Genomic DNA, 12,635 nt, shown 5'->3' with positions numbered 1-12,635 from the left:
AGCTCCTTTTCCACCTATCCACTCCACCCTCTCCTCCCTGACCTATCAGCTTCATCTCCTCCCCCACTCACCTATTGTACTCTATGCTACTTTCTCCCCACCCCCACCCTCCTCTAGCTTATCTCTCCACGCTTCAGGCTCTCTGCCTTTATTCCTGATGAAGGGCTTTTGCCCAAAACGTCGATTTCGCTGCAATTTTTCTTCAGTTAAATACGTGTTATTTGTTCCCCCTTCCAAAATGAAAAATTAATCTCCTTCTTTGTTCTATGTTTCTATAATCATATAATTCTTCTTCAGTCTAAATGCTTCATAGTTACATAATGCTTTTCTGAGGAAGACAGAATTGAGTTTTCAAAAGGATCTGTTTCCAATTAATGTAATCACTACATTATGCCCTGAAAGCTTTTACCCATCTTGTTGAATGTGATAATATTTTTCTGTTTTTTTTCCGCAGGATTGAAGGTTGCTTCCCACATTGTGCAGAAGACAAAGTGCTTGATGAAACAACATACAGATGTGTCCGTTTGGATGAATGTAAATTCTCAAAACTCTATGCTGCTAAAGTAACTTTTTAAAAATGTAATGATAGCTATGGCTAATAAGCTTATATTCCAGTGTCCTTCAGAGGATGGTGAAAATTATCTTTGTAGAGTTACCTGGATTGTGCTTGATTTCAATCGCAATTGACTGCAATTGACTATTGCAAGGGTCAAAATAATAAAACCAAGAACAACTGATGTAGGAGATCTAAAAGAAAAACAGAAATTTCTGGAGAAATGCTACAAGTCTGGCAGCATCTGTGGATAGAATGCAGAGTTAATATTTTGGATCAAATGACCCATCATCAGAACTCTGGCAGAGGCAGAGACCTTCCTAAAATTTAAGAAGTATTTAGATGGACATTTGAAATGTCAATGCATTCAAGGCTATGGAGCAAATGTTTGAAGATGGTATTAAAATAGGTTGTTGATCTTGGCCGGCACAGATTAAGAAGGCAAAGGACCTTTTTTCTGTGCTGTAGATTTCCATGACACTATGTTTATATCTGTCAGATTCCTCATGCGATTGACCTCAGTGAACTCAAATTATTCATAGTCTGTTAGATAATTTGAGTTGCAAACATAGTTTTATTATGAACTGGGAGAATTTAATCAAAGGGACAATGTCTCAGGTCTAAGTCATCCATGTTTAAAAGAGACAGAATTTATGATTGGAGGAGCAAAAAGGGCAAGAAAGTGTAAAGCTAAACTGTGACTGAGGCAAAGCTGCAATGTGACACGCCCGATAGCCATAGCCTGGAAGTGACCCAGCAAGAAAGAGATGCTCTGTGATTGACTGTGGGAGGAGCGTGTTGCCCAGGGAGTTGATGGGGGAGGGGTGAGGTGTCCAGTCAGTGCCTGAGGAGAGGAATGCAGTGCCTGATGAGTGACTGGAGGTAGACCAGAGTAACAGGTGATTAGTGCAGTGACAGGGTGTCCAGCAAATGGCTGGAGGAAGAATGCAGAGCCCAGCAAAGGAGAACAAAGAACAAAGAAAATGTACAGCCCAGGAACAGGCCCTTCGGCCCTTCAAGCCTGAGCCGATCCAAATCTACTGTCTAAACCTGTCGGTCAATTCTTAAGCATTTGTATCCCTCTGCTCCCCACCTACTCATGCATCTGTCCAGATGCATCTTAAATGAATCTACCGTGCCTGCCTCTACCACCTCTGCTGGCAACGTGTTCCAAATGCCCACCACCCTCTGTGTGAAGTACTTGCCGCGTGCATCCCCCTTAAACCTTTCACCTTGAAAGCATGACCTCTCATTATTGAATCCCTCACCCTGGGAAATAGCTTGTCTCTATCCACCCTGTCTATACCCTTCATGATTTTGTAAACCTCAGTCAGGGCCCCCCTCAATTTCCTTTTTTCTAGTGAAAATAAACCTAACCTACTCAACCTCTCTTCATAGCTACCACCTTCCATACCGGGCAACATCCTCGTAAACCTTCTCTGCACCCTCTCCAAAGCGCCCACATCCTTTTGGTAATGTGGCAATCAGAACTGTACACAGTATTCTAAATGCAGCCGAACCAATGTCTTGTACAATTTGAAAACCATCTGCCACTTTTCCACCCAGCTCTCCAGTCTATCTATATCCTCCTGTATTCTCTGACAGTATGCTTTCTGCTACTCCACCAATCTTTGTGTCATCTGCAAACTTGCTGATCATACCAACAGTGCCCTCTTCTAGATCATTTATTCAAAGTTTGTGCGAAGATTTGTTGCTCGGGTGCTTGTTGTTGTGGTTCTGTTCCCCGAGCTGGAAGTTTTTGTTGCAAACGTTGCAAAGAAGCTCCCAAGCACTGATGATGTCGCCTAGCCAGGGGACGAAACGTTTGCAACAAAAACTTCCAGCTCGGTGAACAGATCATTTATGTATATCACAAACAGCAGTGGCACCAATACTGACCCCTGTGGAACACCACTGGTCACCTTTCTCCATTTCGAGAAACTCCCTTCAACTACTAGTCACTGTCTCCTGTTGCTCAACCAGTTCTTTATCCACCTAGCTAGAACGCCCTGCACACCATGTGACTTCACTTTCTCCATTAGTCTACCATGGGGAACCTTATCAAACGCCTTACGAAAGTCCATGTATATGACATCAACAGCCCTTCCTTCATCTAACAACTTGGTCACTTCCTTGAAGAACTCTATTAAGTTGGTAAGGCACGGTCTCCCCCGCACAAAACCATGTTGCCTATCACTAATAAGCTCATTCTTTTCTAAATATAAATAGATCCTATCTCTCAGTACCCTCTCCAGCAACTTCCCCACCACCGACATCAGGCTCACTGGTCTGTAGTTATCCGGAATATCCCTACTACCTTTCTTGTACAGGAGGACAACATGAACAACCCTCCAGTCCTCCGGCACCTCACCTGTATTTAAGAATGCCACAAAGCTATCTGTCAGGGCCCCAGCTATTTCCTCTCTCGCCTCCCTCAGCAACCTGGGATAGATTCCATCCGGTCCTGGGGATTTGTCCACCTTAATAACCTCTAGCATACCCAACACATCTTCCCTACTTATGTCAATGTGATCCAGACTAATCAAACTTCTATCTCTCATCTAAAGATTCACCATGTTCCTCTCCTCAGTGAACACTGATGCAAAGTAATCATTCAGAATCTCACCCATTCTCTCAGGTTCGGCACACAGCCTTCCTTCATTATCTTTTAGTGGACCAATCCTTTCTCTTGTTGCCTGCTTGCTTCTTGTTTAAGAATAAAATGCTTTGGGATTTTCCTTAATTCTACTTGCTAAAGCTATTTCATGATCCCTTTTAGCCCGCTTGATTCCTTATTTAAGACTTGTCCTACTCTTTTGATATTCCTCCAGGACCCGTTCTGTTCTTAGCTGCCTGGACCTTATGTACGCTTCCCTTTTCCTCTTGGTTAGTCGTACAATTTCTCCTGTCATCCATGGTTCACGAATCTAAATCATAGAATCATACAGCACAGAAGAGGCCCTTTAGCCCATTAAGTCTGTGCTGATCTAGCTACAATCCCACTTTCAAGCAGTTGGCACATAGCCTTATATTATTATGACATTTTAAAAGCTCATCCAAGTACTGTTAAAGTTTGTGAGGTTATATGCCTCTACTATCTCCTCAGGCAATGCATTCCAGATTCCCACCATCCTCTGGGTGAAACTGCTTTTCTTTAAATTCATCTAAACCTTTAGTGTTTCATCTTAGAATTATGTTCCCATGTGATTGATGCTGTAACGAGTGGTGACAGCTGCTTTCTATTCAGTCTGTCCATACACTTTGTAATGGAACAAAGAACAAAACAACACATGAACAAGCCTATCAGCCCTCCGAGCCTGCACAGCCATATTTTGCCCTTCCATACTAAAACTGTCTTCAATTACAGGATCCGTATCCCTTTATTCCCTTCCTATTCATGAATTCGTCCAAGTGCTTCTTGAATGCTGCTATTGTGTCTGCTTCCGCCACCTCCTCTGGCAACATGTTTCAGGCACTCAGCACTCTCTGCATACATAACTTTTCTCACACATCTCTTTTAAACCTTCCTCCTTGCATCTTGAACTTGTGTCCCCTAGTAACTGACCCCTCCACTCTGGCAAAAAGCTTCATACTTTTCACTGTATCCATGCCATTCACAATCTTACAAACTTCTATCAGGTCACTCCTCAACCTTCTGCATTCCGGTGAAAATAAACCCAGTCAATCCAGCCTTTATTCATAACTAAAATCCCCCATACCAGGAAACATCCTGGTAAACCTTTTCTTCTGTACCCTCTCCAAAGTAGCCACACCCTTCTGGTAGTGTGGTGACCAGAACTGTATGCAATATTCTAAGTATAGTCTAACTAAAGTTTTCCAAAGCTATAGCATAACTTTACATATCCTTACACTCAGTACCCCTTCCAATGAAGGCAAGCATGCTATAAGCCTTTTTTACTACCTTATCTACCTGTGCTGACGCTTTCAGTGATCTATGGACCTGCATACCCAGATCCCTCTGCATACCAATACTCCAAAGGGTTCTGCCATTCACTGTATAATTTCCACCTGCATGTTACCTCACATTTTTCCAGATTAAATCCATCTACCATTTTTCTGCCCATGCCTCCAACAGTGCTTGCTGTATCCTCCAACAATATCTGCAAATCTACCGATCTTTGTATCTTCCATAGACTTACTACTTAGACCAGCTACATTTTCCTCCAAATCATTTATGTAGAGCACAAACAGTAGAGGTCCCAGCACAGATCCCTGTAGAATGCCACTAGTCACAGCCATCCATTCCAATAAAGCATCTTTCCACCATTATCCTCTGTCTCTTGGAATTTTATGGTAAAATAGGGCAAAGTCAGCATGGTTTTATCAAGGAGAGGTCATGCCTGACAAATCTGCTGGAATTCTTTGATGAAGTAATGAGCAGGTTAGACCAAGGAGAGCTAATGGATGGTATTGACCTGGACTTCAAGAAGGCCTTTGACAAGGTGCTGCACAGGAGGCTTCTGAGCAAGATAAGAGCCCATGGTATTAGAGGCAAAGTGTTAGCATGGATAGAAGCTTGGCTGTCTGGTAGAAAGCAGAGAGTGGGGATAAAAGGATCCTCCTCAGGATGGCAGCCGGTGACAAATGGTGTTCTGTAAGGCTCAATTTTGGAACCACAACTTTTCAATTTATACGTTAACGATCTAAATGAAGGGCATTCTGGCTAAGTTTGCAGATGATACAAAGATAGATAGAGGGACAGGTAACATTGAGGAGGCGGGGAGGCTGCAGAAGAATTTAGATCGGTTAGGTAAGTGGGCAAAGAACTGGCAGATGGAGTATGATGTGGGAAAGTGTGAGGTCATCGGCGATTTTCTAAATGGGGAGAAAATTAAGAAGTCTGAAGTGCAAAGAGACTTTGGAGTTCAAATCCAGGATTCTCTGAAGGTAAACCTGCATGAACAGTCAGTAGTTAGAAAAGCAAATACAACAATGGCACTTCATTCAAGGGGACTTGAATATAAAAGCAGGGATGTACTTCTGAGGCCCTATAAGGCTCTGGTTAAGCCACATTTGGAGTATGGAGCACAGTTTTGGGCCCCACATCTCAGGAAGAATGTACTGGCCCTGGAGCATGTTCAGAGGAGATTCGCAAGATAAACATCTCCTCTGAGCTTCCTCCTGTCCTGCCATTCAATGAGGATGTCTTGATTTTGTTCCTTCTTCCAAAGTGCATTACTTCATACTTAACATGGTTAAATTCCATCTGTCACTGATCTGCCCATCTGACTACTGATATGGACCAGACCAAACTCCTTCAAACTATTCAGGAGATATCTAGACTCTTAACATTTTCTTATTTTAAAGGTAAATCTTAAAGGTAAAGTGCATTCTAAATTTGCTTGGTCAAACTACTGAACATAAAGCAAAACATACTTTATTTATCTGCTGTACTTAAAATACAGCAAAAGAAAGAAGGCATTGGAATAACTTAACTCAATTGGAAAACTTAACAGAATGATAAATACAGTAACTATTACTAATTAACTGGTCCGAGATGGTAACAGCCCATAAGAACACTGTTGACAAAAAGCAAATTCAGAACATAGATTGTCTCACATGCAACTCCTTTAGTAGGCAGAGAACCCCCAGCTTTTGACTATACCGAGAGAGTGACAAAAGATAGCTCCCATCTCTTCAAGACCCAAACAGGAACTGCTGAAAGCTAAACCAAAAATCCATAGTTCTATGGGTGGGAGGTTGACCACACCCATTCAGGCTGCTTCCATTCTTCCCCCTCTGAGTACAAGGGCTCACCCTCATCCCTGTGATAATGGGACCTCTTAACGTTGCTTTGCCCATGGCCTCATTCCTGTTGCTTTCCGTGTCTGGTTGGGAGTGTACAGTAAGTAGGCAAATATCTTTTCCATCAAGACAGTCAAAGACCTACTGCAGAGGGCTGGTCCTTGGTGGCATATCCATTGAAACACTCAGTTCTATGAAGAGTTCCTGCAGTGGTGGTTGACGTGTTTTCTTTCTTTTTTGATGATCTTCTCCCCAGTTTTGACCATATGCAATACAGCTCCTGTATTTTTCTTAAGGGGCAGCATGATGGCTCAGTGGTTGGCACTGCTGCCTCACAGCACCAGGGACCCGGGTTCCAGCCTCTGGTGATTGTCTGTGTGGAGTTTGCACATTCTCCCCGTGTCTGCGTGGGTTTCCTCTGGATGCTCCTGTTACCTCCCACAGACCAAAGATGTGTAGGTCAGGTGAATTGGCCATACTAAATTGTCCATAGTGTTCAGGGATGTGTAGGTTAGGTGCATTAGTCAGGGGTAAATGGACAGTAATTGGGTAGGGGAATAGGTTTGAATAGGATACTCTTCGAAGGGTTGCTGTGGACTTGTTGGGGCCTGTTTCCACACTCTGGGATTCTATGGATTAATCAACTCCGAGAAAGCTTCAAGAGTCATCTCTGATGTTCCTTACATGGATCATCTCACTCCTCAGTAATTTTTGAGACCTAGAAAAAGCTTTGATTCTGTTGTTTTCCATGGAGTCACAGCCTCTTTTCATGACTTTCACCTTCTCTTTGACAGGGTATAATCTGTCCTTTCTTTTATTCATTCACTGGCCAGGCCAGCATTTATTTCTCATCCCCTAATTTGCCTGGTGGCAGTAAAGAGCCAACCACATTGCTGTGGGTCTGGAGTGAAGTATATGCCAGACCACATAAGGATGGCAGCTTCCTTCCCTAAAGGACATAAGTAATCCAGATGAAGTTTTCCTGCCAATCAACAATGGATTCACAATAATCCTCTGACTCTTAATCCTAGATTTTTATCCAAACCCGGGTCCCCAGGTCATTACTTGTGTCTCTGGATTAATAGACCAAAGATAATAGCATTAGGCCATCACATCCCTTGTCAACTCTGTACCCAAGATACAGTTACACTACCTCATTTACCTGCAACACACATTTTTCCCCTTTTAGCCAGATGCCTGCCCCAGATAAATATCTGTAAGACCTCCTTCACACTCTCCACTTTACAATAGCTTCTGAGATTAAGAAGTCACCCAGATGGATCATCTACTCTGGTTGATCCCTTGAAGGATGATTTCCATTACTCTTTGAACGATGGCATAAGGTGAAGATACCCCAAAGGGGTGCCAGTGTACTCATAGTCTTTTTATGTTTTCATAGTGACATCATTCCTGGATCATTCCTCAAGCTTAAGCTGGAGATAGGCATCGCTCATATTAATTTAGACAATATGTGACCCCTAACTAGCCTTTCATGCAAGTCTTCTGTGCATGGCACAATGCATCTGTCTAAGCGGGAAACTCTATTGTTGATCAACTCATAATCCCCACAGAGATGAACTGAGTTGTCAACTGGGACAGTTGACATACCCCATTCAGCAAATTTTATTGGCTGTAAGTTCCAAGTTCAACAAGTTCCAAGTTCCAATTCAGCCTCTACTCTGGAACTTATGTAAGGCAAAGGGGAACTGCCATGCTGTCTCTGGGTCTAGATAGATCTTGGCTCTCGCATCTTTTATCTTCCTGAGGCCCTCTTGGACCACTTCAAGATACTTCCCAATGATTTCAGATAGATCACCAGTGCCCATTTTAACGATCTGTTGCATTGAAAGGCTTTCCCTTTCCAAAGGTTGAGAGTCAGCCCTTGCATCACCATGGTGGAGCCCATCAGGAAAGTTGCATTGTCTGTTACCATTTCTGTTGCCTATGCCAAGCAGCACAGTGGCTCAGTGGTTAGCATTGCAGCCTCACAGTGCCACAGACCCAGATTTGATTCCAGCCTTGTGCAAGTGTGTGTGTGGAGGTTTCAGGGTCTCCCCATGTCTGCATGAATTTCCGCCTGTTCTCCAGTTTAGGTTTCCTCCCACAGTCAATGCAGGTAGATTAGCTATCGACAATGCAGAGTTATGGGGATGGGGTGGGTCTGGATAGGATGTTCTTCACAGGGTCAGTGTAGACTCAATGGACTGAATGGCATCTACCTGCACTGCAGGAATTCTATGTGGAACTAGGGTTACAGTGCATGTAGCCAATCTAGTCTTGGTGTCTCACAGGCTTAAAGGCAAGATGGCCCATCAGAGTTTAGGAAAGGATTTATTCCCAACAATAGATACAGTGGCGCCTGAGTCTACCTCTGAGTCTTGGGGTGGTCATTTACCTCAGGTTTTATCTTAATAGGGGTCACTTTGGGAGAAGTGATACAATTTAACAGTATCAGTTCCTTATCCTTAGTCTCATTTATTTGGAAAGCCCAATCTTGAGGTGGCTTTGCCTGTTTTAGTAACCTTGTCTGCAGTGAATTCTATGACCACAAGTGCAGCATGGATGCTCTTGCCCCTCACTGTACTGTTGAGAAACTTCCCATCCAGTTCTGGAACCTTGCCTCCAACTCCAATCACTTTTCCTTGGCAACTAATAGGGGCCTTGAGTAATATCTGCTGGTGATTTAGCTCTGCAATATGAGGCCACCCAAGTTTGAGGACAGTACCATGTGTAGACTCCTGTAGTTCATGAGTCCATTTTTCCACATTTTCTCGGGAAAGGGCCAGTACCATAGCTTTTTGAGATCCAGATCTGGTTAAGTCAGTAGCTTCGTTTGAGTTGCCATGTTATTAATTCCACAAACTAAATGAACCCTTAATATTTCAAAGTGCTGAACTGTACTCACAATAATTTGCCAATTTCCACAATCTTATCAAGAATTCAGTAACTGAGTCTATTTGCCATGCTAAATTTGTAATGCTGCAATATAACCAATAGTTTGGGATCACCATATCGATCAGTTCATCAAAGGATTTTGACATTGGGGTTGTCAGGTTGGTTAAACACTTTATGATACTGAAAGCTGGAGCCATACAAGAAGTCAGGGGAATGACTTTTTGTTGGTGATCCCCTTCTATCGCATTTGCCTGAAAAATGTATATTATCCTTTTGGCGTACCGGGGCCAATCCTTCAGACCCGCATCATAAGGTTTCAGTTTTCCACAAAGCAGCATTTTTAGTATTTCCCCATCGCGATCTTACCAGGTTCATTGAAAAACAAGGGAATTTGAAACCTTTCTTGACTCTTGTTGCTAATGCTTGTCACTAATTCTCCCACTAGGATCATCCGAGTGAACTTTTTCTGAATTGCCTCAAATTAAATGATATAGAACATCAAACATTACAGTGCAGAACAGGCCCTTCAGCCCTCCATGTTGCGCCAACCTGTGGAACCAATCTGAAGCCCATCTGTGCTACATTATTCCATTTTCATCCATATATTTAAATGCTCTTAAAGTTGACAAGTCCACTACTATTGCAGGCAGTGCGTTCCAAGCTCTTACTACTCTCTGAGTAAAGAAACTACCTCTGACATCTGTCCTATATCTATCACCCCTCAATTTAAAGCTATGTCCCTCATGCTAGCCATCACCATCTGAGAAAAAAGGCTGTCACTGTCGACCCGATCAAACCCTCTGATTATCCTATATGTCTCAATTAAGTCACCTCTCAACCTTCTACTCTCTAACGAAAACAGCCTCAAGTCCCTCAGCCTTTCCTCATAAGACCTTCCCTCCATACCAGGCAACATTCCAGTAAATCTCCTCCATACCCTTTCCAAAGCTTCCACATCCTTTCTATAATGCAGTGACCAGAATGCAATACTCCAAGTGCGGCCGCACCAGAGTTTGTACAGCTGCGGCGTGATCTAATGGCTTCGAACCTCAATCCTTGTATCAATAAAAGTGAACACACCATGTGTCTTCTTAACAACCCGATCACCCTGGGTGGCAACTTTCAAGGATCTAAGTACCAAAAATCTTATCATTAGCCCAGTACTCTGCATTCCTGTTGCTCCTTCCAAAGTGAATTACCTCATGCTTTTCCGCATTAAACTCCATTTGCCACCTCTCAGCCCAGCTCTGCAGCTTATTTATGTCCCTCTGTAAAATCCTTCAGCACTATCCAAAGCCTACCGACCTTAGTATCATCCACAAATATACTAACCCATCCTTCTACGCCCTCATCTAAGTCACTTATGAAAATGACAAACAGCAGGGGCCTCAAAACAGATCCTTGTGGTACATCCTGAACTCCAGGATGAACATTTCCCATCAACCACCACCTCTTCTTTCAGTGAGCCAATTTCTGATCCAAACCATTAAATCACTCTCGGTCCCATGCCTACGTATTTTGTGCAATAGCTTACCATGAGGAACCTTATCAAGCAAAATCCATATATACCACATCAACCACTTTACCCTCATCCACCTTTTTGGTCACCATCTCAAAGAACTCAATAAAGTTTATGAGGCACAACCTACCCTTCGCAAAACTAAGTTGACTATCCCTAACCAACTTATTCCTTTCTCGATGATAATAAATCCTATTTCTGAAAACCTTTCCAACACTTTACCCACAACTGAATTAAGGCTCACTGGTCTATAATTACCAAGGTTGTCTCTACTCCCCTTCTTGAACAAGGGGACAACATTTGCTATCCTCCAATCTTCTCACACTTTCCTGTAGACAATGGCGACATAAAGATCAAATCCAAAGGCACTGCTTTCTCCTCCCTGGCTTCCCAGAGAATCCTAGGACAAATCCCATCACGTCCAGGGAACTTATCTATTTTCACATTTTCCAGAATTGCTAACACTGGAAACCTTGTGAACCTCAATCCCGTCTAGTCTGGTAGCCTGTATTTCAGTATTCTCCTCAACAAATTGTCTTTTTCCAGAGTGAATACTGATGAAAAATATTCATTTAGCACTTCCTCATCTCCTCGGACTCTGTGGACAACTTCCCACTACTATCTTTGATTGGCCCTAATCTTACTCTAGTCATTCTTTTATTCCTGATATACCTATAGAAAATTTCAGGGTTTTCCTTGATCCTATCTGCCAATGACTTCTTCTGTCCCTCCTGGCTCTTCTTAGCTCTCTCATTCGGTCTTTCCTGGCTAACTTGTAACTCTCAAGCGCCCTAACTGAGCCTTCACATCTCATCCTAACATCAGCCTTCTTCCTCTGGACAAGAGATTCAACTTCTTTAGTCAACCACAGCTCCTTCGCTCAACCACTTCCTCCCTGTCTGATAGGTGCATACTTAGCAAGAACGCGCAGTTACTGTTCCTTGAGTAAGATTCACCCTTCAATTATGCCCATCCCTCCAGTTTCCTTCTCCATCCTATGCATCCTGAATCCTGCCTAATTGCATCATAGTAGCCTCTCCCCCAGCAATACCTCTTGTCCTGCGTGATATACCTATCCCTTTGCATTGCTAAAGCAAACTCAACTGAATTGTGGTCACATCACCAGAGTGCTCACTACCTCCAAATCTAACACCTGGCTAGGTTCATTACCCAGTACCAAATCCAATGTAGTCTCGCCCCTTGTTGGCCTGTCTACATACTGTGTCAGGAAACCATCCTGCACACAATGGACCAGAACTCACCCATCTAAGGCACTTGAACCATAGTATTCCCAGTCAATATTTGGAAAGTTAAAGCTCCCGTAACAACTATCCTGTTACTCTCACTCCTATCCAGAATTATCTTTGCCATCCTTTCCTCTATATCTTTGGAACTATTCGAAGGTCTACAGAAAACTCCCATCAAGGTGACCTCTCCTTTCCTTTTTCTAATCTCAGCCCATGCTACTTCAGGAGATGAGTCATCAAATGTCCTTTCTGCCACCGTAATACTGTCTTTGACTAACAATGCCATATATCCTCCCTTTAACCACCTTTCCCATTCTTACTGAAGTATCTAAATCCCAGAACTGCAACAACCAATCCTGTCCCTGCTCTATCCATGTCTCCGAAATAGCCACAACATTGAAACCCATGCTGTAAGTTCACCCACGTTATTCTGGATGCTCCTGGCATTGAAGTAGACACCATCTTCCTGTTTGCTGGTGAACTCTTGCGACCCTGAAACCTCATTTTTGCCCTCAGTACTCTCAACCTTCTGTCTACTCGATCTACAATTTCAGTTCCCATCTCCCTGCAGAATTAGGTTAAACCCTCCTGAAGAGCATTAGCAAAATTCCTCTCCACGATATTAGTACCCCTGTATTTCAGGTGTAGACCATCC

The 12,635-nt window shown here is 43.1% G+C and overlaps 1 protein-coding gene across 1 annotated transcript in view; it reads left to right on the top strand.

The window, feature by feature from the left end:
- Window positions 1-12,635, top strand: part of LOC122539512 (otogelin-like protein) — a 248,549-nt gene that overhangs the window by 233,151 nt on the left and 2,763 nt on the right. Inside the window, exon 16 of the mRNA XM_043674458.1 lies at window positions 455-534. Within this exon, the coding sequence (XP_043530393.1) occupies window positions 455-534 (80 nt within the window). The remainder of the gene's footprint in view (window positions 1-454; window positions 535-12,635) is intronic.

This window comes from Chiloscyllium plagiosum, chromosome 2 (genome assembly GCF_004010195.1).
Source record: "Chiloscyllium plagiosum isolate BGI_BamShark_2017 chromosome 2, ASM401019v2, whole genome shotgun sequence".
NCBI lineage: Eukaryota > Metazoa > Chordata > Chondrichthyes > Orectolobiformes > Hemiscylliidae > Chiloscyllium > Chiloscyllium plagiosum.
This window is presented reverse-complemented; position numbering and strand designations above follow the sequence as displayed.